Consider the following 25,254-nt stretch of genomic DNA (forward strand, 5'->3'; position numbering starts at 1 on the left):
CAGGAAGAGTGATTTGGAATGTCAACTCTTACCAAATCAGCTTGCAAGTATAATACAATCAGAACTAAACTTCCATCTGAAATTTGAAAAATAAAGACTACACACTTCATCAAAAACTTATCAGGATACCAAGATTTTTTTCTTTTTTTAAAGAATAGCAAAAGGAAACTAACTTTATTATTAAAAAAAGTGTTAGCCAGGTGCAGTGGCTCACGCTCTGTAATCCTAGCTGCTCAGGAGGCTGAGATATGAGGATCAAGGTTCAAAGCCAGCCCGGATGGACCTGAGACTCTTATCTCCAATTAACCTCTAGAAAAGGGGAAGTGGGGCTTGGCTCAAGGGTAGACTGGTATCCTTGACCTGAAGAGCCAGGAACAACACCCAGGCCCAGGGATAGGGTGGTAGCCTTGAGCTGAAGAACTCAGAGACAGCACCCAGGCCGAGTTCAAGCCTTATGACCCACAAAAAAAAAAAAAAAAGTGCTATGCTGTATTGATGGCAGAGATGACAAATTTACTGGGCACAACAAAAAAATGTATATAATGAAGGAGTTCATTATGGGTTAGCCAATAAAAGTACCGGAAAAAATAAACAGGAAGAAAATTCATGCTGGATGATAAAATCACATTTTATACTCAAATAACTTCCAATGAATCAAAACAGTGTATAAACTGTAATACACATAATGTGGGGGCCTGAGTTCAAACCACAGTTCTGTCAAACAATGTTTACTGAAGAAGCATGAACATTAATTTTCAGAAATCAGGTAAAAGGTGAAGAATCATTTCAGATAATCTAATAGTACAAAGTAACACAATTACAGTACTGAAAAATCACATATGTTCTGGCCATTTAAAATTTAGTAACAATTTTATTTTCATCAAACCTATAAAAATGAATTGTAAAATGCATAGAGATGTGGTTCACACATTTATAATTAAAAAAAATCAAGTCCCTTTTGATCTACTTTGGAGTTTCACATAGGTTCTATGTGAAAAGATTTATTCAATACACTTACGTTTCTGTGTGATACAAAGACTATTTGCTGACATAATTTTAAGAAAAAGAAAATACTATTATAGAAAAAAACTACCATGGAAAATTAACCACAAAGAAAAAGGTTGACAGTATTCTAAATTTAATAAAGAATTCAAGCTGGGTGCGGTGGCTCATGCCTGTAATCCTAGCTACTCAGGAGACTTGAGATCTGAGGATCATGGTTCAGACACTAAAGTCTGTGAGACTCTTATCTCCAATTAACCACTAGGAAAGCAGAAGTGATGCTGTGGCTAAAGGAGTAGGGTGGTAGCCTTGAGCTGAAGAGTTCAGGGGCAGCACCAAGGCCCAGAGTTCAAGCCCCAACAATAACAAAAAGAATACATTTAACTCTGCTCAAGAGGTACAAATAAAGCATTTTTTTCCAGTAAAAGAAAAAAGTCACAATATATTAAGTTTTAAAAAATGAATAAGGTTTGGGTATTGGTGGCTCATGCCCGTAATCTTAGCTATGCAGGAAGCTGAGATTCAAGGATCACAGTTCGAAGCTAGCCTGGGGAGGACAGTCCATGAGACTCTTATCTCCAATTAACCACTAGAAAACCAGACCGGGAGCTGTGACTCAAAGTGATAGTGTGCTAACCTTGAACAAGAGCTCAGGGACAGCGCCCAGACCCTGAGTTCAAGCCCCAACAAAAGAAAAAAAGAAAAAGAGAAAATATGAATAGCAACTGAAAAGATAAATAGGTGCATTCAACAAGAATTTTTATTTCGATTATCCACAAAACAATATTACAATACTTTATAAAAATATTACATTTTAGGCTACCATTATTCGTTAAAAAAAAGTATGTGCTAGGTGGCTCTTTTTGCCAACGTTTTTGGTAAGGGTTATTAAGTTCCACATTATGACAATAAAAATGAAAGTTGTTGGAAAACAATCTTCAAATGTACAAAACAGTTCATTTTCTTGGTAATTTAAAAATACAAACCTAATATGCATTAAGTTAGTGTTTTACCCTTCCTATGCAATTACTATTATAAGGAACTGCTCCCTTCAGTTAAAAACCTATGGAATACCACACCAACTTTTGTTGGATTATTTTTTTTAATGATCAGAATTAGTACATAAACATGATTTTGCTACCTTTTTAAAAATACTTAAAGAGTCTAACATATAGTTGATTGTAAAGCCCTTTGAACATTCATGTCACGGTTGTAGACATTATGGGCAATGACAGCACTCTTTTTAGGAGACCCTTTGGGGGAGAGGATGCAACACTAAACAGGTTATAGGAAAAAAGGAACTATTATTTTTGGTACCAGAATTGTTGCCAACCTGCATGAAGTTCATTTGTTAACATTTTAAAATTATGGGAACATGAACATACATCCCACGGCAAAAAATTCTAAATTTAATGATAAATCAGACAGTGATACAGTTAATATTCTAAGTTGAAATATGGGAGCCTCATATATTTTAAGAAGTTTGACTATAAAATACGGTATTTTACAACATAAATATTACACTTTTTGCTTATCAGATTGCTTTTCCTTTGCTAGATTCCTAAACAAGTAATGCTGTTAATCAAATCCATATTGGGAATTTCTTTACTTCTGAGCCAGAAAAAAAATCAGTCTTATTTTGTATATTTCACCTTTGAACTCTAAGTGGGCAAAAACTGTCACACACCCCCTTTAAATTACCACTATTATTCAGAATACATTTTTTTCCTTTCTAAATTAATATATTCTAAAAGGGCAAATGACAGCCATCTAGAATAGTTTTTTAAAAAACTACATGATAAGATTCAAACAGGGATTTGAAAATTGCAGCTTTACAAAGGTTTTGCATAAAAGCTGTGTTTAGTGTGAAGCCTTGCTTCACCGTTTTGAGATTAGCACTCTTGAGTGTGTATGTTAAGAGGAATTAGGTTTGCAGTGTTACAGTCTCAGAAAAGAGCTAAGTGAGGAGCTTTGAGTGCCAGCAAAACCATCTGTTACCCCATGACATCAACACTAAACACTATATTCCATTCCTCTATCTGTAAAACTTCCATATTTTCTTTCCTATTTCTTTTAAATACATTTTCTTCTCTCTATACTCAATACTAGCAAAAGTGCATTCAAGTCCCTGATCTGGTGATATTTTCTACGTGTGGCACCCATTCCCATAAGAACACATTAGCAACATCTCACATACCAAGCATTTTTTTTTTTAATGGACTGCTTAAACACTGGGTCTTACTTTCCATGCTATCTAAAGATGAAAGATTTCCCCATGGACTGGACAGTAGAATTCATTTATATATTGCCTTTTAAAAAAGCAATAAAACATTACAAAAGATTGTCACTTTCTACTTACCTTTATTATTCTGAAGTGAACTAGTCAGAAAATGACTGAAAAATTTTCTATTTTTCAGCTCCATACTGTGAGTATGAGCACAGTGTATTATATTTTCCCATTCCACTTCTGAGGCCTAACATTTAATCAAGGTTTAGCAATTGTTTATGATCCTTTTTTTGGCTTTGAAAAACCTTGGCCCATTCCTGCACAAAAGGAAGGTATATGCTAAGACCGCACATATTAGCTGTTTGACATTAAAAAAAAAACAAACAACTTTTGAGACTAATAAATGCAAGATAAAAAAAAAACTGGAATGGACTTATTTGGTCCTGTGAAATTCCTTAAATTTAGGTTTTCACTGTGGTGTAAATTTTACCTCTCAAGTTTTCCCTGTAACAATAAATAATTTTCATAATGGTGAATGTAAGGAAAAAGCAATGATTATAAGCTGTAGCCTATTGCTGTCTTCTCATGTTCTCACTCACACTGCCATCAATAACTTTACTTTCTTTGGACCCTGAAATAAGTTGAAAAATTCATCAATGGTACTTTAAAGTTTTAACACATGGGGGAAACAGTGGTTTTGTGCAACCATATCTGGAATTCCAGTTTACCATTAAAAACATGCAGAGTGAAGATTTTCTTCTTTCTGATTCCTGGACGTGAGGAACTCTACACAAGTTCTTTCCATTTTGGCAGTTTGTATATGAAACAGGCCACTTGGATTATAAATTTTCTCCCGGCTGGTACTGTGGCTCTGTAGCAGTGAAGTAGTCTTCTAAGAAGGACTGAATATAGTCAAATGTTGGTCGTTCATCAGGGTCCTTCTTCCAACACTGATTCATCAAGTCATGGAGAGACTCTGGGCAGCTCTGAGGGCATGGCATCCTGTACCCTCGTTCGACTTGTTCCAGCACTTCTCGGTTCACCATACCTAATACAAGATTCAGATATTACACACAATGCCAAAAACAGTATGTGTCTCCCAAGCACTAAATGAGGAGGCATTTAAGTTTATTTACTAAGAAAAGTCTTTCAACAAATTTAAATGTAAGAGTATACCCATCCAGAGGAGAAAAGAAATCTCCACCCCATCCCCCCCCCCCCGCCTCTGCCCACCAGGGCCTGAGCACCATCCTTGGGCTTTCCTCATGGCTAGCATGGCACCACTTGACCTACAGCACCACTTCTAGCATTTCTATGTATGTGCACAGGCTAGGAATTGGGCAAGGACCTACAGGAAATTTGTAAGCAGCATTTTAAGAGTTCCTTCCTCCCAGAACAGGACACTCCAGATTCTAGCACTGGATCCTCTATCTCCTTTGTTCAATAAGCCTGCTGCTTTCTGTTTGGCCTGTACCCTTTTAGTAACTGTTTTCTATGTCCTTTTCACAACTGTCCTCAGGGAGAAAGGTGATGCAAACGCAGGGCTCATTTATGTGCTTCTGTTAAGGATTGTGGATCTTATTGTTGGAGGTGCAATGCTGAAACTGCTGTTTTTCATCTTTTGTCTAACTTCTGTAGTCTGTAGTGAGGTGGTACACTGGATACTAGCCATACTAGCATGCCCCGGACTTGAAAGTTTCTCGTAGCTTTAAACTCGAAAGTGAAACTACCTAGTTTGACTATTTTTTTTTTTTCCATAGTGATGCTTTCTGAGGGTTTAGCAGGCAGAGCTGAGTTTTATCTGGTGTCATGACTTTGCCAAGTAATAGTAGTAAAATAAAAAGGCAAATGACAAATATAAATGCAAGAGAGGGATTTTTACTGTTTGACCATGAAATTTAAGAACGGTTGGTTTTATGAAGATAGGAAAGGGCAGGCAAAGGTGGCAGAATTCAGATTTTGGTGTTATCACAAATTGCTATGGTTAGGATAGAGCTGGTAAGATGCAAAGAAGGAAGTAGGTAATGAAATCTGATCTATAGTTGAAGGTATTCGAGGAGAGAAGCCAAGTGATACTCAAATGTCCTAACATTAGCATAGTAGTTTTGGATTGGATTTTACATACTTTAATATTCCTCTATTACTAAGCTACTTCGGGAGATGTTTAAGGACCATCAGGCTAGAAAAAAATACTCAATTATAGCTGAATTTCAACTGAGCTCAAATTCCCTTTAACCCCAGAGGCTCTATAAATTATTTTTTCAGAGGGAAACATTTTTCTCATTTTTAATAATGAGAGGTATCAGTGGCTCATGCTTATAATCTTAGCTACAGGAGGCTGAGATCTGAGGATCACCATTCAACTCCAGCCCAGGCAGTAAAGTCCCTGTGAGACTCTTATCTTCAATTAACCAGTCAAAACCAGCAAGTGGTGCTGTGGCTCAAGTGGCAGAGTACTAGCCCTGAGCACAAAGAGGCTCTGGGACAGCTCTCAGGCCCTGAGTTCAAGCCCCATAACCACCCCCCCCAAAAAAAAGATAATGACAGTTAAGAGACTAATAGCTTGATAAAATGGGAAATATATACTAACAAAAATACATGGGTCACATGACTGGGAAAATTACTTTGGAGGGAGTAAGAACCCAGGATATTTAAGATACAGCTTTTTTCTTTCTTTCTTTTCTTTTGTGTAGTACTAGGGCTTGAACTCAGGACCTAGTGCTCTTATTTGGCTTAGTTTTGCTCAAGGCTGTCACTCTAACCACTTGAACCACATTTCCTCTTCCAGCTTTTTGCTGGCTAATTGATAAGGGTTTCATAGGCTTCTCAGTGTCAGTTGGCTTCAACCAGGATCCTTAGATTTCAACCTTCTGAGTACCTAGGATTATAGGTTCAGGTTATAGCCACCAGTAACCTGTTAAGATGTGCTTTTGATCTGAGAGAACAGGCCAGATTAAAGGAAGTCCTAAAGGAGAAAGCTGAGTAGAACATAGGCTCAGACACCAGGTGTGCTTGTTCTAGTAACTCAAAGATTATAGTTTCCAACTGGCTGCTGAGCACCAACTTAAAATGAGAAGGTAAGAAGAAAAGCTCCTACTCGTACATTTCTACTTTCAATATACTTACTAATGTCACTGCTAGGAAAACAAAAAGCTAGTTAAATGCACACTTACCTGGATATGGTACTCTCCCCTTCGTTACTAGTTCTGTCAGTAGAATTCCAAATGACCACACATCAGACTTTATTGTAAATCGGCCATATAGTGCAGCCTCAGGAGCTGTCCACTTAATTGGAAATTTTGCACCTAAAACAATATTGGGAATCTTAATTTGGTTTTAAAAAATTTATTTGTGTAAATATAGTGTAAGCAGGGGCTTATGTTGGTCAGTGTCCCCTTTATGTGTTGTGTCAAAGTCTTCAAACCCAGACAATACATGTTGAAATTAATTTCTAAAATTTATATTAAACTAAATTATAGTTCTTTTTTTGTCAGTCATGGGACTTGAACTCTGGGCCTGGGCTCTTCAGGTCTATGCTACTGCCCTACCTCTTGAGCCACAGTGCCACTTCTGGTTTTCTGGTGGTTAACTGGAGATTAAAGTACCTGCGCTGGCTTTGCCTGGGCTGGCTTTGAATCCACGATCCTTAGATCTCAGCCTCCTAAGTAGCAAGGATTGTAATTGTGAGCCACTGCACCTGGCTTAGTTCTTTCAAGACATTCAGTAATTTTTTTTTTTTTTGCCAGTCCTGGGCTTGAGCTCAGGGCCTGAGCCCTGTCCTTGGACTTTCTCAAGGCTAGAGCTCTACCAGTTGAGCCTCAGCACCACTTCCAGCTTTTTTCTATGCATGTGGTTCCAAGGACTCGAACCTGGGTCTTCGTGCATGCTAGGCAAGCACTCTACCACTAGGCCAAACTCCCGGCCCCATCAGTAATATTTTTTAATAAATGCTGGAGGGAAAAGAAAACCATCCAAGAAAATAAAGAGTGGAAACTGAACAAGCAAAAATATGGATCATAAAATCTTTAACTTGCCAGATGCTGGTAGCTCAAGCCTTAATCCTAGCTACTCAGGAGGCTGAGATCTGAGGACTGCAATTCAAAGGCAGCCAGGGCAGAAAAGTTCCCATGAGACTTATCTACAATTAAGCCCTCAAAAGCTGGAATTGGCACTGTGGCTCAAGTTGCAGAGCATTAGCCAGAGGCTAGAGCAGAGTTCAAGGCTCTGAATTCAAGTCCCACAAATGATAAAAACAAAACAAAACACTAAGTTTTAGGGCCAGTTACAGTGCTTGTACTTCCAGATACTCAGGCGAATCAAGAGGACTATGTTTCAAAGCCAGCCCAAGCAAAAAGCTAGCATGCCTTCATTTAACAAGGAAACGAGGTGTGATGTGGTATCACAAGACTGTTGCCTCAGCTATGTGGGAAAGCATAAGTAGGAGGATCAACACAGTGCAGGCTTGCCTGAATATAAATGTGAGGCCCTATGAGAAAAGTAATAAAAACAAAGAGGTCTAAAGGCATGGATCAAGGAGTAGAGCTCCTGCCTAGAAAATTCCAGTCCCTGAGTTCAAATCCTCAGAATCATAAAAAAACAAAAAACAAAACTTTTGTTATTAGATAGCTCAGGCTAGCCTGAAATTCAAGGTTTTCCTGTCTCGGCATCCTAAGTGATATGATATGCACCATCAGGACTAACTAAAATCCATGACTATTAAGTACAGTTTGGTATTCAGGAACTATAACTAATTATTGTTGATAGCTACAAGCAATTTTTCCTGCCACTTTTCTATTTTTTTTTTCATAAGATGGCGTCTCATTAACATTTATTGTCCAGGGTTTACTGAAAGGGTCATGAATGTGTCTTAAGGGGTTTTTTTTAAAACCTGGTCTCAAGCAAATTTCTTCTAATCTCAGCCTCCCAAGTATAGTGTTCACTGTTTCAAATATGAAAGAGTACAGTCTGAGTTTGGGACAGTAGACATAATGGTCCTGGCTTTTCCTATCAGTTTTTCTTTCTTTGTAATATTGGGAACTGAACTCACAGCCTTGCACTTACTAGGAAAGCAAGTGACAATGAATATGACATTTCAGTCATATTCCTACCTTTGTGGCTTCTTTGATTATCTGCACCAGCCCTGGATTTGTTACATCCAGATTTCCTATTACATGAGAAAAAAAATGACTGCTGGATTGAAAACAAACAAAAAGGTACTTGGGTGTTAACTTTCCTTAGTCATAACTGTAACACTCTACCTTTCCAACTTGGCCCCAGCAGAAAAGAAAGGTGGAGAGAAGGACCTTTCTAATATCAACAAGATGGTGACCTGAAAAAACACTATCAACATTCACAAGTACACCCACAGAGTGGGCTTATAGGAGTGTACGCCACAGGCATTTCAGATGTATGGATCAGATGAAGCTCACAAAGTTGTCTGAGCCAAAGGTATATGAAATGTCCCATGTTGTTTTGTGTACAGTTATCTAGAAAGTGAAAACAAATGTTACTCAAATAAGCTCTATACTTTGGTAACTTAAGTCCCTGTTACCACATGTCATGGATAAAAACTAACCACAGAATGTCAAATATAATTGCAAAAAAAAAAGAAAGAAAGAAAAAGAACAATGGCAAGTAAGTTAAAGTGGTTCAAGCCTGTACCATAGTTGTTTGGGAGGTAAAGATTACAGTTGTGGTTTGAAAGTAAACTCCGTATAAAAGTTCTTAAGACTCCATCTCAATCAATAAGCTAGGACTGACAGCATGCTCTTGCCATGTCAGTGACAAATGGAGGTGAGGGGACTTAGAACTATTATTATTCTTGTAAAATCTTGTATTTTCGAGAGTGTTAAGACATTTGTTTGAAAGTAATTTTACCTTGTCTTGCTGTGTACTCATTGTCTTCAATTAATCTTGCTAAACCAAAATCTGCTATTTTGCACACAAGGTTTTCTCCTACAAGAATATTAGCAGCTCGAAGATCTCGATGAATATAGTTCATTCTTTCAATGTATGCCATACCATCAGCGATCTTGGAAAGAAAACAAAATGCTGAACATATAACACAAAGAAAAGCAAGGAGAAACAATTCTGCTTAATGTCAGATGTATCACTGAAAAACGAATCTGTGATTTCAAAAGATAACAACAGGAGATTGGTGTATAGCAGTGAACTGCAGTTTAAGTTCAGCTTGGGCAGAGAAGTTCTTCAAGACTTTAACTTACAGCCTGGCACAATGACATACACCTGTCATCAAAACTACTTGCGGTTCCAGGCCAGCTTGAGCCTGGAATGAAAGACACATATGAAAGACTTCCATCGCTGTAGAGGGAAGCTGGATGCAGTGGCAAGGGACTACAGTCCTAGCAATGACAGTAGCCAAACGTAGGCAAGAGGGCAGCTCAAGCACACACCCAAAGTGGAAGCCAGACTGTATCTTTAATTGGCAAAAGCTCAGCAGATTTAAGGCCTGAAGATCTCAGTTTGAAAGTCTATGAACTTATCCAATGAACTACCAAAAAGATAGAAGTGGTGCCATAGCTCAAGTGGTAGAGCACTAACCTTGAGCAAAAAAAGCTCAAGGATAGAACCCAGGCCCTGAGTTCAAGACTCAGGATAGACAAACAGAAATAGACACACACATGCCCCCCCACCCAAAAAATAACCAGCAAAAACCAAGGCTGGGGGCATGGCTCATGTGGTACAGTGCCAGCTTAGCAATTATCAGGACCTGATTTCAAACCTCAGTACCGCCAACACAACAACAAAAAGATAGTACAGGCATAGTCTGGAGGGAAAAATAACAACATTAAAACAAAACACTCTAATACTAAGTAATCTAGTACTTCAAAAAAGCTGGAGGGGCCAGGAGTTTGGCCTAGTGGTAGAGTGTTTGCCTAGCATTCATGAAGACCCAGGTTTGATTCCTCGGTACCACATACATAGAAAAGACAGAAGTGGTGCTGTGGCTTAAGTGGTAGAGCACTAGCTTTGAGGAAAGCCCAGGGTCAGTGCTCAGGCCCTGAGTTCAAGCCCCAGGACTGGCAAAAAAAAAAATCTGGAACTTGGAGCTGGTAGCTCATATCTGTAATTGCAACTACTCAGGATGCTTTAATTTGAGGATCATGGATCAAAGCCAATCCAGGTAGACAAGAGACTTTTTCTTTATTTTATTTTATTTTTGCCATTCCTGGGGCTTGAATTCAGGGCCTGGGCACTGACCCCTGAGCTTCTTTTGTTCAAGGCTAGCACTCTACCACTTGAGCCACAGCACCACTTCCAACTTTCTCTGTGTATGTGGTACTGAGGAATCAAACCCAGGGCTTCATGCATACTAGGCAAGCACTCTACCACTAAACCACTTCCCCAGGTCTCAAGAGACTCTTATCTCTAATTAACCAGTTCAAGCCCCAGGACCAATACCAAAAAACAAAACAAAAAAATCTGGGATTAATAAGAACTCCTGGATAAAATCCCATCAAGGTCCATACAGGCATAGTTTTATATGTAGTGGTAATAAAGGTATTTGTCCCCGTGAAAGATGACTGATGTGTAAGCCAGATAAATATAGCCGGCAATCTGTTAGAGTATGGCCCAAGAAAATGACTTTTTATTGGTGCAGATACTGGAGTTTAAACTCAGGGATCCATGATCTCTCTTGAATTCATTTGCTTATGGTACTCTACCCCTAAAGCCAGACTCCTCACTACTAGCTTTTTTCAAGTTACTGAAGTTAAAAGAACCTTGAGAATTTAGCTGCCAATGTTGGTTTTGAGCCCTGACACTCTGATCTTGAATGCCTGAATAGCTACAATTATAGGCATGAGCAACTGTGCCCAGCTTCTCTCCGCCCCCCGCCCTCCTCAATACTGAGCTTTGAATTTCCACATTCAATCCAAGGACACACACACATACAAAAGTGCAGTATGACAAAATTTTATATAACACACAGGCCTAACACATTTACTGTGTTTTTACAAAGGAGATGTGTTGATTCCCCTAATATTCACTGTCTGAAAGCCTTAATTTAAATAAGGTCTGGCATATGTTTGTCTCATAAGTAAGTTTCCCAGTAGGATACTTCTCATTTCTCTGAACTGCCAGATTCCATGAACATGAGGATGCTTACTGGGAAGAATCAGCAGATCAAATGAAACGAATAAAAGGCCCTATGAACATTAACATCAATATTAGCAGAAACTGAATTTGAAAAAGTAAACTAAGTCCTGGAACTTGACCTTTAGGCGGATACTGTCCCTGAGCTCTTCAACTCAAGGCTACTGCTCTACCACTGGAGCCTACATCTTAATTTTTGTTTTGTACTATAGTAATAAATATTTGAGCATATGCTTTAGACAGTTAATATTCTCTTTGAAATGATACTCATCTATTTTAATTTTCTTAATCTACTAAAATATGAATACAGACTTTACAGTTGTGGAAACATTCTCTAAGACACCATGTGATATAGTACACAACACCAGAGTAGGAGTTCTACAACTAAAAAGTGGCTAAAAAGCTATGCAAATTTTAGACTTCTGGTCTTCAGATACTGTTATAGTAGATACTGTTAATATTAGAAGAGCATACTTGATTATGTAGCATATTCTTTCCTCTTCTAAAATTCCATTATTTCACTACATAAAATATAGTATTTACAGGTACCTGTTAAGATTCCACATTTACTCTTACTATGTATTCTACATTTTAAATATAAACTTTCAATTTAGATTGATATATGTATATGCAAATACCTGAGCAGCCATATCGACTAGTTGTGGAAGCTTCAAATACTTTCCATCTCCTTCTTTAAGAAAATCTAATAAACTCCCTGTAAGAGACAACAAGATTATTTATGGAAATTAAGCAAATTTTAGAGTAAAGTTGAAATACTCTTTTCATCCCCAAACAAATTACCCAACAACAAAAACTAATCAGCTTTTCTCTCTCTCTCTCTCTCTTTTTTTTTTCTTGTGGGTTGTGGGGCTTGAACTCTGGGTCTGGGCTCTTCAGCTCAAGGCTACCACCCTTGAGCCACAGCCCCACTTCCAGTTTTCTAGTGGTTAATTGAAGATAAGAGTTGCATTCTTTAGTGCCTATGCTGGCTTTGAGCCAAGATCCTCAAATCTCAGCCTCCTGAGTAGCGAGGATTACAGGTGTGAACTACTGCGCCTGGCTGGCTTTTCATTTTTTAAATACCTTTTGGCAGCATTGAAATTTAAGAAAGATTCTGGAAAATATTCCCTAAAGAAAACCAAAAACTTCTCTTGGTAACATGAAAAAAGGAAGGAAGGAAGGAAGGAAGGAAGGAAGGAAGGAAGGAAGGAAGGAAGGAAGGAAGGAAGGAAGGGAGGGAGGAAGGAAGGGAGGGAGGGGGAAGAGGGGAAGAGGGGAAGAGGGGAAGAGGGAAAGGAGGGAAGGAGGGAAGAAGGGAAGGAAGGAAGGGGAAGAGAGAGAGAGAGAGAGAGAGAGAGAGAGAGAGAGAGAGAGAGAGAGAGAGAGAGAGAGAGAGAGAGAGAGAGAGAGAGGAAAGAAGGAAGGAAGGAAGGTAGGTACAATTCTCTATCCCAAGCGAAAACACCACCAAATTAGTCATTTTTTCCCTTGTTTTTATCAAGATTCTAATTTTGATTTTAAAAGTAGTTTTAAGTCAACCTGAATGAGGAATTCAGATAACTGTGACTATATTGGTATAGTAACAATATAGAGTTGGCGAAACTAGCTGCTGTGCAAGTACTGAACTCAATTTTAGCAGAAGACATCATGAAACAGCAATGTGCTATGAATAGAACAAAGTGAAAGGCTAGGAATGCAAAATCTGGTTGTTGCTTCTATTAACAGTTAGAAGTATACCTTGAATTTAGTCAAGAAAAAAATATCAGGTGAACCCAATTAAGGCCAATATTCAAAACATGAACATGGACCATGAAAAGTAGCAATGCTATGTGAAAAACAACAGTTGAGGGAACTAAATGTAATATATGGTTATAGATTGGCTGTCAATCAAGGAAGAATATTTGGTAGATTGGTCAAGAGATAGGGAAATCAAAATTTCATGTGAAAAAAATAACGTAAGTCATGGGCAGGGTTGGGATATGTATGACTCAGTGGCAGAGCATTTTGCATCCCCATGTTCCTGAGTTTGGTCTTTAGCATCACAAGGAAAAAATAAAAACACCACAAAACAACTAAACAACAACAAAACCAGCACCAGTAAAACCCATACAAGAAAATTTGTCCAGAACAGTGGGGTTTATGCTAGAGTACATGAAACAAAACGATATAGGAGGTTAATGGCTAAGGAACTGAATATTAGAATGGGTGAGATTGTTACTAAGTTTTGAAACTAGAAAAGACTTTTGTTACTTGTAAGTTAAATTCTGGAAATAACCCTAAGTTACTTGCCAACACAGAATCCCACTACATCCTCCAAGCTAAACAGTTCTTAAAATTAACATACAGAGCTAAATGAAACATCAGCATTTTCTCCATTTTATCTCTTGTACTAATCAATATTTTCATTGTAATGTTACCTCCCTCCTCCTACTCTTTCCTCTTCTAGCTCATTCAATATACCCGTTCCAGTAGCTTTCTGGACAGTTGTTTAGGAGAGGAAACTCCTTCTAAAGAATACTAGGCACTTGGGACTCTCAGAATCTTTTAGCTATCCACTAACAAGCTGTTAGTTGGTTTACAAGTTTGTAGTTGCTCCTATCACCACTAGATGGAACTACCTCACTGGTCAAAGTAAACCACTGGAGAGGGTGACATAATTTAAGTGACTTAACTAGTCTGATTCAAAACATCAATAAATAATTTTAAGACAGATCTGATCCAAAATGGATCAAATATAGTCAGTCACCATATTCTATGACTTACTGATTCCTCTTCTAAAGTATCTGGCAATAATTAACCTTTGTCATGCAAGATCATGGGAAGAAAGGAAAAACTTCCATTGATGACAGTAGAAAAAGGAAGTTTCTGGAAGTTCTGAGTACATAATTGTGCCAAAGCTCAAAGCCAGCCCGGGCACAAAAGGATCTGAGACTCTTAATTCCAATTAACCTCTAGAAAACAGGAAGGGGGGGCTTGGCTCAAGGGTAGAGTGGTAGCCTTAAGCTGAAGAGCTCAAGGACAGCACCCAGGCTGAGTTCAAGCCCCAGGATCCACAAAAAAAAAAAAAAAAAAAAAAAAGCAAAAACAAACAAAAAAGACAGATTCTGAATGCTTAATTTCTTTAGTACTTTATAGTATACGCTGGACAAACTATAAGTAATCATTTTTCTATAAACTGTCACATTGCCTCTTTTCAGATTCCTGTATAAAAATCTACACGTAAAATTACTTCTTTTTTTTTTTTTTTGGTGCCATTCCTAGGGTTTGAACTTAGGACCTAGGTCCTATCACTAAGTTTTTTTGCACAAGGCTAGTACTCTATTACTTGAGCCACACCTCCAATTCCAGCTTTTTGGTGGTTAACTGGAGATAAAAGTCTCACAGACTTTCCTGCCTGGGTGGGCTTTGAATCATGAAATCTTCAGATCTCAACTTCCTGAGTAGGTAAGATTACAGGTACAAGCCAGTGCCATCCAGTCATAGACTTACTTTTAAAAAAAGTTTTCCAATGTAAGTAGTCTTTAAAACAAAACACTATATACATACCTTTTGACATAAATTCAGTGACAATATAAATTGGCTCTTCAGAAACCACAGCATACAGTGGAACAAGTTTGTCATGTCGCAACTTTTTCATTATCTGAGCTTCTTGAAGGAAAGCTTCTGGCATCATTGTACCTGGTTTTAGTGTTTTGATTGCTACTTTTGTGGTTCCATTCCATGTTCCTAGAGAAAGAAATGCCTTTTACTACTTCAACATATGGGATTTCAGCGCAAACTTCAGTGAATAATAGTTCAACTATTTAAACATATTAACTAGAATTTCAAGTTTCTTACCCATCCATACTTCACCAAAGCATCCTTGTCCTAGTTTAACCTCTAGTTTCAAAGATTCTCGAGGAATTTCCCAAGCATCTCTTGCTAGACCTTGAGTCTGGGGTTTCACAGTTGGACAAACAGTTGTTAACTTGTGGCATAAGCCATCAGCATGCTCTAGATAAATGAATAAACTACACTGTAAAATGCATTACAAAATTAAGCAGCAGAAACATAGTGTATCATTCTTTTAAAAGCTTGGCTACAGAAAAACAATACAAAGTTTTATCAATTTTATTCTAAAAACATTCACACACAAGAAATTGTCCTTAAGAAGCAAAGCAAATATAGAAGTAAAATGTTATAAATACGTATTGTTATCTACTAGATACTATGTTCTAGCTATTGTGTTTATATATATATATATATATACATATGTCATGTAAGTGAGGCTTGGAAAAGTTATGAAACTCTCCCAAGGTTCCACAATAAGTAAGGCCATGAAATTTAAATCTATCTTCAAAGTTTTGCTTTTGACCACTAGAATTTATTTATTCTTTATTAATAGTTATGTAAAACCACCACTAATTTGTAATATTAAAAATCAAGGAAGAATTTCCTTTAAGGAGATTGGATTTTAAATGGAGACACAAAACCAGGAAACACAGATTTGTGAGGGCTCCACTTATACACCTTGCTTATACAATTGTATGAGGTATTTCCTCCCATTCTAATGAAGAGATCACACAAATTCACATTCTTACAAGGGCAATTTTAAGTGACAACACGGCTTGGTCACATGTTTGATCAGTGCCAAGATTGCTGATTGACTTGGTAAGACTCAATTTGCAACAAGATGTCATTAAAGAAGAAATTACTGTGGAAAATTCCCATCTTGTAGTTCTTATTATCTGAAGACTTTCAGCTACATTTATATATCAAATTGGCAATGAGAAGTTTTGAGATACAATATTCCAGTAATACTTTCCAAAGATCCTTAAAAGACAAGAATGTCTACAGCTGCTTTAGACTAATTTTCTAGGGTAAGAAAACTTTATCTTCAGACCAAATTTCATTATCTTTGAAATCTTAAAAGATATATCCCTCCCCGAGATAGTGTTTAGTTTTGTATACTTATTTATGTCCTATTTATGTCCATAAAGAAATATTTGGTTTGAAATGAATTCTAATGGAAACATTAAGCCAGTGAGATGAAAAATCACAATGATCAGTCTGATTTTACACATTATCTAACAACCTAATTTAGATACTAAGTTTTACCCATTTTATTTTTTTAGGGACAGGGTCTCACTTTATTTTGCCTAGACCAGGTCCAGCTCTTGTTTCCCATTTTAAAACTAGAATATAAACTTTACTGGGCACATACTGTATGTAAGTATTAAAACGTAAGACTTGGTTTTGTCTTCATGTAATAGATGAAGAAATAACTTTTACCTCTGAAAGAATTTACCTACCTGTGTAGTGTTTCACCAATTTCTGTAGAGTATCAAATTGTGCTCTGGTTGTAATATAGTATCCACCACTGTCAAGTTTTCTAATTTTGTAGTGTTTCACATTGTCGCCCCTGACCTCATCCCAATCACGAATTGAGAGGGAATAAGCACCTAGGAATAAAAATAAACTCCTTTATTATACCTTCCTCAAAATATTGCTCAAGGGAATTTTCTACTTACTCAGTATAATAATAGTTCATACCTTTAGTAGTTTCGCTTTCTCTTACTAAGAATATACCTCGTTGATTGCCAGGATTCAGAAGTAATCTTTCAGCATCTTTTCTTCCCATTTTGCCAAAATACCATCTGGAAAAAGAAATTAATGATACTGTGAGCTGGAAAAATATGAAAGTCAAAAAAAGATACATTATCAGTGAGAATGGAATGTGATAGGAGACAAATCATGGTATGAAACCCAAATTTTTATTCATTAATCAGAAATATTATAAATATGACTATGCTCTAACAGTCATGTTTATAGTATTTTCATATACAGACTATTCAAAACTTCTCTTGAACACTACCGGAAGACCTAGAAATAGTAAAAGAAGGGAAAGTGAGTAAATACAGATGCTATCTGATAGCAAAAAGAGGGAAATACTGAATACAGAAGTGAACATCTGTATTCAGTAAGATGGAAGTATATGATATACAACATATACAAACTAAATTTTCATTTTTATTTAACAAAGGTTAATGACTAAAAATGAGTCTTCCTATGAAAAACCTTACTAAATACTAGAGAAGACAAAAGGAGGAAATAAAAAGTAATGGTAGAAAAGAGTCACTGAGATAAAGTATCACCAGTAAAGGTAAGCAAGCACTGAAACAGTATTTAATATATATATTATATATATAATATATATATATAATGTATATAATATATATGCATGGAACTGTGTTAAGTGCTCTAATAGAAAAACAAAGTAGCATGTAAACTGGTTTGACCTAAAAGTAGTAACCAAAAGTCACCTGTTAGTTTTTAAAAGTTCTAAGAACACTACCACAGGACAACCATACGCTCTACAATCAGGTTTTCCAGTGGTTCACATTTTGCTTTGTACTTGCTTGTGTATGTGTACTTTTTCTTTCACTATCAAAAGTTGCAAACATGGGGCCGGGAGTTTGGCCTAGCGATAGAGTGCTTGCCTAGCATGCACGAAGACCCAGGTTCGATTCCTCAGTCCCACATACATAGAAAAAAGCCAGAAGTGGTGCTATGGCTCAAGTGGTAGAGTTCTGACTTTGAGAAAGCCCAAGGACAGTGCTCATGCTCTGAGCTGAAGCCCAGGACTGGCAAAAAAAAAAAAAAAAAAAAAAAAAAAGCAAACATGCTTCAATCATTAATACTTCAGTGTGAGCTTCCTAGAAAATAAACATGTTCTCCTACACAACCACAATTCAAGTACCTAAGTCAAGAGTCTGTAGAGCATGTATAAAAAAGTAGAAAAGGGCCAGGCATTTGGCCTAGTGGTAGAGTGCTTGCCTAGCATGCACAAAGACCCAGTTTCAATTCCTTGGTACCACATACAAAGAAAAAGCCAGAAGTGGTGCTGTGGCTCAAATGGTAGAGCTCTAGCCTTGAGAAAGCCCAAGGACAGTGCTCAGACCCTGAGGTTCAAGCCCCAGGACTGGCAAAAAAAATATAATAATAATTTTTTAAAAAGTAGAAAAATAAAGCACAGAGACCAGGCATAATGCAGTTTGATTAATGCAGATTCACTTACAATACTCTGAACAGATATTATGATATCAATTATTAATTCTCAACTTGTATCTATTAATATGATACATTAGCTGCATTAAAACTAGTATGTAATTGTGTGTGTGTAAGGTTGTGGTTAAGTAGAATGCACATTAAAACATTTTTGAAATCAAAATAATAAATAAAATATGAAGTATTGCCATACTCTTCTGCCTGAATGGAATCTGCAGGCGCTACGTAATTGCTAGGGATATAACCATTCTTTCCTGTAGCAATTGATCTTGCTTCCCACCAGTCTCCTTCCCTGTAACATATAAAACAAAAGTTACCACAATCACACTACTATACCAAAGTTCTTGATGAAGCACATAAAAGGTATTATTTCTATCTTTTAATTTATGCATTCAAAGAACAACATTTAAAAAACAGGTCACATGAGTTCTGACTAAACAAAAGTTACATACTTCTACTCCAAACCAACAAGAAAACTCAAAACATCACGTAAGCCACATCTCCAATCTTGCTTCTCCTTGGTTATCTCTAAGATAGGATCTCATTTCAATCTGAGTGAGCACATAAGCTGTGATCTGCCTACTTTAGCCCTTCCATGGTTGCTGGGATTACAGCTATACATAAACTGAATTCAGATGTGAGTTGAGGTCTTGAGGCTCGCCTTGAACTAAGATCCTTCCATTCTCAATCTCCCAATACTTATAACCCACTGGCATCTCTTTGTACACTGACATTTTAGTTATGAATTTCTGTATTATTTTTCAACGTAAGATAACAAAATGCTGACTAATACTGGAGAGATAAAGCTTTAAAATTATTGCATTTAGAGTACTTTAAAAAAAAATAATCTTGTGCTGGGAATGTGGCTTAATGGTAAAGTGCTTTCCTAACATGCATGGAAGCCCCAGGTTCAATTCCTCACTACCACATAAATAGAAAAAGCTTTAGGTGGTATTGTGACTCAAGTGGGAGAGTGCTAGCCTTGAACATACGAAGCTCAGGGGCAGTGCCCAGGCACCGACTTCAAACCCCAGATCTGGCAAAAATAAATAAATTAAATAAATCTTCAAATAGTTGTATGAAGGGGTCTCAGTTTAACGTGTTCATTTATGTGTACAATGGTTTTGTTTGTTTGTTTGTTTCTGCCTGTCCTGGGGTTGGAACTCAGGGCTTAGGAGCTGTCCCTGAGCCTATTTGTGCTCAAGGCGAATGTTCTGCTACTTCTGGCTTTTTCGGAGTAGTTTACTGAAGACAGAATCTAGGTTGGCCTAGAACCTTGATCTTCAGCCTCCAGAGTAGCTAGGATTACAGGCATGAGCCATTGCTACCCAAGTACAATGCATTTTGATCATTCTCCCTATCCCTCCCATGCATCCCACCTCCACTGTCTAATTTTCTATTTCATGTACGCACTGAGTTTTATGGCTATATTTGTTCACCATTCCTCTTCCCATTTGTCTACTCCTTCTTAGCCTATATGTCCCTCAGGAATGTTTCAGCTTCCTAACATTCACTCTCTTAAGTGATCTATTAATTGCTCAAAGGGGTTACACCATGAAAACCCAATTCTACATAAACCATACTTTGTCAGTTTGATCTTATATGTATATGTGTGCATATGTGTGTGTCTATTTAGGTTTGTGTATATGTACATATATATGCATATGGCCCTATGCTTTCATATCTCACATTTTAGGTCTAATTCCCATACACTGTTTATCTCTCTGAGCCTGTTTTTTATTTTTAAAGACTTGAGAACATTTGGATACTATAACCCATATGTTTCAAGTGTAGAATTTAGCTGCTTTTAATATGGTCAGAGAGCTGTAGAGCTATCAGAATTATGAATTTTAGTACATTTCTTCAGTCGATACCTATTACTAGATATCTCCAGGCCCCTTCCACTCTTGTCACTGGCAACCATTAATCTCTTGCCAGTCATTATTGATATGATGTCTATGTGAGTCTTTCCCACAAACAGATTGATTTATACAGTCCTTTGTGACTGGCTTCTTTCACGCAGTATAATTCTCAAAGTTCATCTATGTTATGGAATATCTCAGAAGTTCATATTTTTGTTGTTATGGCATGTTTTTTCTTTTAAATAGTATACAAAACTGTAATGTTCTTTTTTTTCCTGTCAGTTACGGGGCTTGAACATGAGACAGTCTTTAAAAGTACAGAACCCACCATCTGTCAGTGATACTTTTTTAACTGATGAATCTGTCATGTTTACTAATACTTGTGGCCTCTACCCACTACTCTACCCACTAGATAAACAGAAGCAGCATCCTGATTGCAAAAAACAAATATATCTCCAGCCACTGTCAAGTATCTCCTGAGCCACTCTGAATGACGGGTCAAGTGACAAACTATAATTTAAAATTTGATGCAAATATGATTGAGGTTTGCACAGGGTGCTATAATAAACACCCAAGAGAAACGAGAAAACAGGAGACCAAGCTAGGTAGGAGAGGCATCAATTGAAAGAACCTATGAACTGTATTTTAACAAATGAGTACGGATGTTAAGACAAAAGAAATGAAGACTGGCAGTATGGCTTCAGTGGCAGAACATTTGCCCAGCCCACAAAAAAAGGAAATCACACATGGATATGGAAAGAATGAGAAAGTCCAAAACATTCAGAAAATTCCAATTACTCCAGCATGGGTATGTAATAGAATGAGAAAAGAGAAAAAGATATAGTGGATGATTATTGTTTCTGCTCTTTTCCTTTTATCTTGGTAATAATTACTGTCTATGGAACGAGACAAAAATCATACTTTGCTTTCTAGAACAATATTGGTAATAAATGGGAATATAGATAGGGAAAAATGACTGGAAGCAAGGAGCTCAAAGTATGCTTTGAGATATTACTAGGGTTGCTAATAAAATTATTGTTTTTCATAACAAGTGTTAAGTTTTTTCTGGTGGACCACTAAGTGACAAAAAGTCTAGGAGTCACACAGAGAGAAAGCAACTTAATTTGGTAAGTTTGGGGAAAGAAGGGTTCCTCACTCAATGTTTTCCCCTTTATTTCTTAGGAAAAATGAAATCTTTGCAGTTAAGGTGGTTGAATATATTAAAGTACCTCATTCACATGTAAAAAAATAGTGAGACCAGCCACCAAATCACTCATGCAGAGGATAGTAGTTTGAAGTTAGCCCAGGCAAAAAAAGGTCTGTAAGACTCTATCTCCAAAATAAGCAGCCAAAAACTGGGCTGGGGGCATGGCTTAAGTGGCAGAGTGCCAGTTGAGTGCAAATACATAAGGCACTGAGGTTCAAGCCCTGGTACCCGCAAATAAAGAAAAGGAAAGGAAGGAGAGGAAGGAAAGGGGGAAAGAGGGAGAGAGGGGCAGAGGGGAAGAGAGAGGGGGAGGGAGGGGGATGGAAGAAAGGAAAGGAAGGTGGAAGGAAGAAGGGAGGAAGGGGAGGAAGGGAGGAAGGAAGGGTGAAAGGGAAGGAGGGAAGAAAAAAGGAAGCTGTTAAAAATTATTTTTGAAAGGGGAAGAGTGATTAAAAGAAAAAGTTACACTGGGGGGTCAATCTGACCAGAGCACACGAGTTTATAAGAAATAGCATCATCTTTATATCACCTGGTACTTACATCAGATTCTCTTTATGAGAGTTTTTCCTTTTGTTTTTGGAATACAATCTTGATATGTAATCCAGAATAGACAGGAACTAGGCTGGCCTCAAAATTTGGTAGATCTTCCTGCCTCAGTCTCCTGGCTGCTGGCATTATAGATGCCAGAAGGCTTCATTATTAAATCTACCCTTTAGGGATGAAACCCAGTGGCACAATTTGTGTAAATGTGACTTCGGCTGCAGTAGTAGTATGCCATGTATCTCAAGAAACGAAATGCATTATCCAACTCAAAGGTCAGAGATTTATGCCCTTCTCTCATCTTTAGATCATTAACCAGTTTAATGGCTCCAATGTAAAGACCAGGTTTCTATCAACGTTTCTCCCTCATGAAATATTCACAATACTTACGTATTGTTAATTATTTGAAATCTTTCACCCTTCTTGAATGAAAGATCTTCTGTAGTTCTAGCTTCATAATCATATAAGGCCACAAATATAGTAACACCACCTGCAAAGGAAAAAAAAAGTATCAAGGTAAATGATATAGACAAATCAATAAAAGAGAAATAAAGTACTGCCTGCAAAAGGAGAAGGAGAAGAGGAGGAGGAGGAAAAGAAAGAAAGAAAAACTTAGGGTCAGTGTCCTCGTTTCTAGAATTTATTTTTAAAATAAATTAGGCTTTTGACAATTGCAGTTTAAGTTCTTTAAGGTCTATTAAATTACTCTAAATTCTAAAATTTTATACTCAAAGGGTAATAACTGAAGTTTCAGTTTTTGAAGAAATATTTCTGGTTTGAAAAAGATAATCAAAATTTTATGTCAATGCTGTGATACTAATCTGCTCAATTTCTTTTCTTTTCTTTTTTTTTTTTTTTGCCAGTCCTGGGGCTTGAACTCAGGGCCTGAGCACTGTCCTTGGACTTTCTCAAGGCTAGAGCTCTACCACTTGAGCCATGTATGTGATACCGATGAATCGAACCTGGGTCTTCATGCATGCTAGGCAAGCACTCTACCACTAGGCCAAACTCCCGGACCATCTGTTCAATTTCTTAAATGCAATGAACAGCCCCTATAATTATTAACAGGAATTATTAAGATTTAATCGTTTTTTATTTCTGTACCCTTGTCTTGTATGTAAGTATCTGATTTGGGGAGAGGAAGGAGAAACACAGAAACAGGGACAAATGGTGAACCAATTCAGAAGTGATACTCACTGACACTGTGTTGGGGGTGGGGGAGCTGAGAGGGGTAAATAGGGAGAGGATGAGGGAAGAGTGACATTACTCAAAAAGGAATGTACTCATTACCTGACTTAGGTAACTGTAACCCCTCTCTACATAACCTTTACAATTAATATGTGTGTATGTGATTTAATAGGACTATTTATACTTACTGTAAAAATAAGTTACATTTTTTAAAGCAAGCCTTTATTTTATTTATTTATTTTTGTCAGTCCTGGGGCTTGAACTCAGGGTCTGAGCACTGTCATTGGGCATTCTCAAGGCTAGGGCTCTACCCACTAGAGCCACAGTACTACTTCTGGCTTTTTCTATGTATGTGGTACCAAGGAATCAAACCCCGGTCCTCATGCATGCTAAGCAAGCACTCAACCAACCACTAAGCCAAACTCGCAGCCCAAAATAAAGTTACATGTGCCTTAGAAATTAACTGACAGGAATTAAAGCACACATAAAAAAAATAAAAAAAAATTTTAAAAAAAAACCTGTTACATTTAACAACATGTGCACAGGAGATGCACTATACAATTGAAGTTTATATGCAATCAAAATAAACTACAGAACAAATGTATGCAATATGTTCAACATTTCCGTCTCTACAGTTACTCAAGGCAAGTATTCTGGTATTCTCATCATTTTGTTTTTTAAAAATTGTATACACTGGGGCTTGGAGTATGGTGTAGTGGTAGATGCTTGCCTAACATGCATGTAGCCTAGGTTCGATTCCTTGGTACCATTTACACAGAAAAAGCTTGAAGTGGTGCTCTGGCTCAAGCAGTAGAGTGTTAGCCTTGAGGAAAGCCCTGGACAGTGGCCAGGCCCTGTGTTCAAGCCCCAGACAGGCAAAAAAAAAAAGAGTACACATTTATTGCATATAACACAATTTTGAATTGTGCAAATTATGGAATGGCTGATTTCAGCTAACTGGCATAGGTTACTACCTCACAGTGTCACTCTTTTTTTGGGTTAAGAAAACAATTTTCAAGAATACAATAGTTACTATCTACACATTTTGTTATTAATGACTAATATCAGTTATTAACTGCCTATTTCTCCCTCCTGACTGAAGTTTTATAACCTTTTGAACATTTTAAGATTTGTGGTGTGAGAGACCAAATCCAGAACTTCAGGCATACAAAGCAAGTCCTCTACTCTTGAGTAACATCCTCAGCTCTCACCACATATTCTTGATCTCAACATGTATATCCTGTACTCAGGACAATCCACTGACTTGCCATAAACATTATTAGTTTATATGCATCTACCCATGGATGTAAAATGGAATAAATTTGAGATGGTAAAAAAGAAATCATGTAAACTCTAAGACTCAGGATTTTTCTTCCTAAAGTAGAATCTGACAAAAACTTTCCATTATTCCTATACTGCCATATAACTTAACATTTACTAACTGCTATAATATTTTAATATTATATTTTATATGTATTATTACAATTTTACTATTATAGCAGTTGAGATATTATAACAAGCACTTTATAGTTATAAACTTCCCGAAGGAGGGATGGATGTTTTAATCCAGTGCCCGCCACACACTCAATAATTACTTGAACAATGAGTGGTATAAACCAGTACATAATAACCTTTAGGTCATTACCAAGTTTCCGAAAACCATATCCATGTACATACTGACTTTAACTTCTGTTAGATTTTAATTTCCACATCTAAGTTTTTGAAAAGTTTTTGTAATGGCATACAGAACAAGTGCTGCACCAAGTTATGCTCTCAGCATAACTGTGTGATTAAAGCCTACCTGTTAAACCAGTTGGATATGAACTGGGCACCACAGAGAATGAAGAAGATGCTCCCCCAAAAGGAGTTACGCCTGAGGATCCTCCGAATGGTGTGATGGAGAGATTGCTGAAGTTAACTGAAGCTCCCTTTGCTGCTGGTGGTGTCGCTGTAGTGTGGTCTGCTACATAATGGCTGACACTTGTATTGACAGGCTCTGGAGGGTTTTCAATTGTATATTTAATGGCTGGACTTTTGTTTTCTTTACTTTTAATGCAGCCCATTAT

At 37.2% G+C, this 25,254-nt stretch overlaps 1 protein-coding gene across 1 annotated transcript; it reads right to left on the reverse strand.

Moving 5' to 3' along the window:
* Positions 1-1,740: 1,740 nt before the first annotated feature.
* On the reverse strand, positions 1,741-25,254 carry Yes1 (YES proto-oncogene 1, Src family tyrosine kinase). Its single transcript, XM_090353370.1, has 11 exons — positions 24,990-25,254; positions 22,391-22,490; positions 18,585-18,683; positions 16,877-16,980; positions 16,636-16,785; positions 15,182-15,337; positions 14,891-15,070; positions 11,983-12,059; positions 9,107-9,260; positions 6,403-6,534; positions 1,741-4,277 (listed from the first exon to the last, which is right to left on the reverse strand). Exons 1-11 carry the CDS (start codon positions 25,249-25,251, stop codon positions 4,069-4,071), a joined length of 1,623 nt encoding a protein of 540 aa, XP_090209496.1. The 5' UTR covers positions 25,252-25,254; the 3' UTR covers positions 1,741-4,068.

Source organism: Megascapheus bottae, chromosome 19 (assembly GCF_031878675.1).
Source record: "Megascapheus bottae isolate mThoBot1 chromosome 19, mThoBot2.hap1, whole genome shotgun sequence".
In the NCBI taxonomy this organism is placed as follows: domain Eukaryota; kingdom Metazoa; phylum Chordata; class Mammalia; order Rodentia; family Geomyidae; genus Megascapheus; species Megascapheus bottae.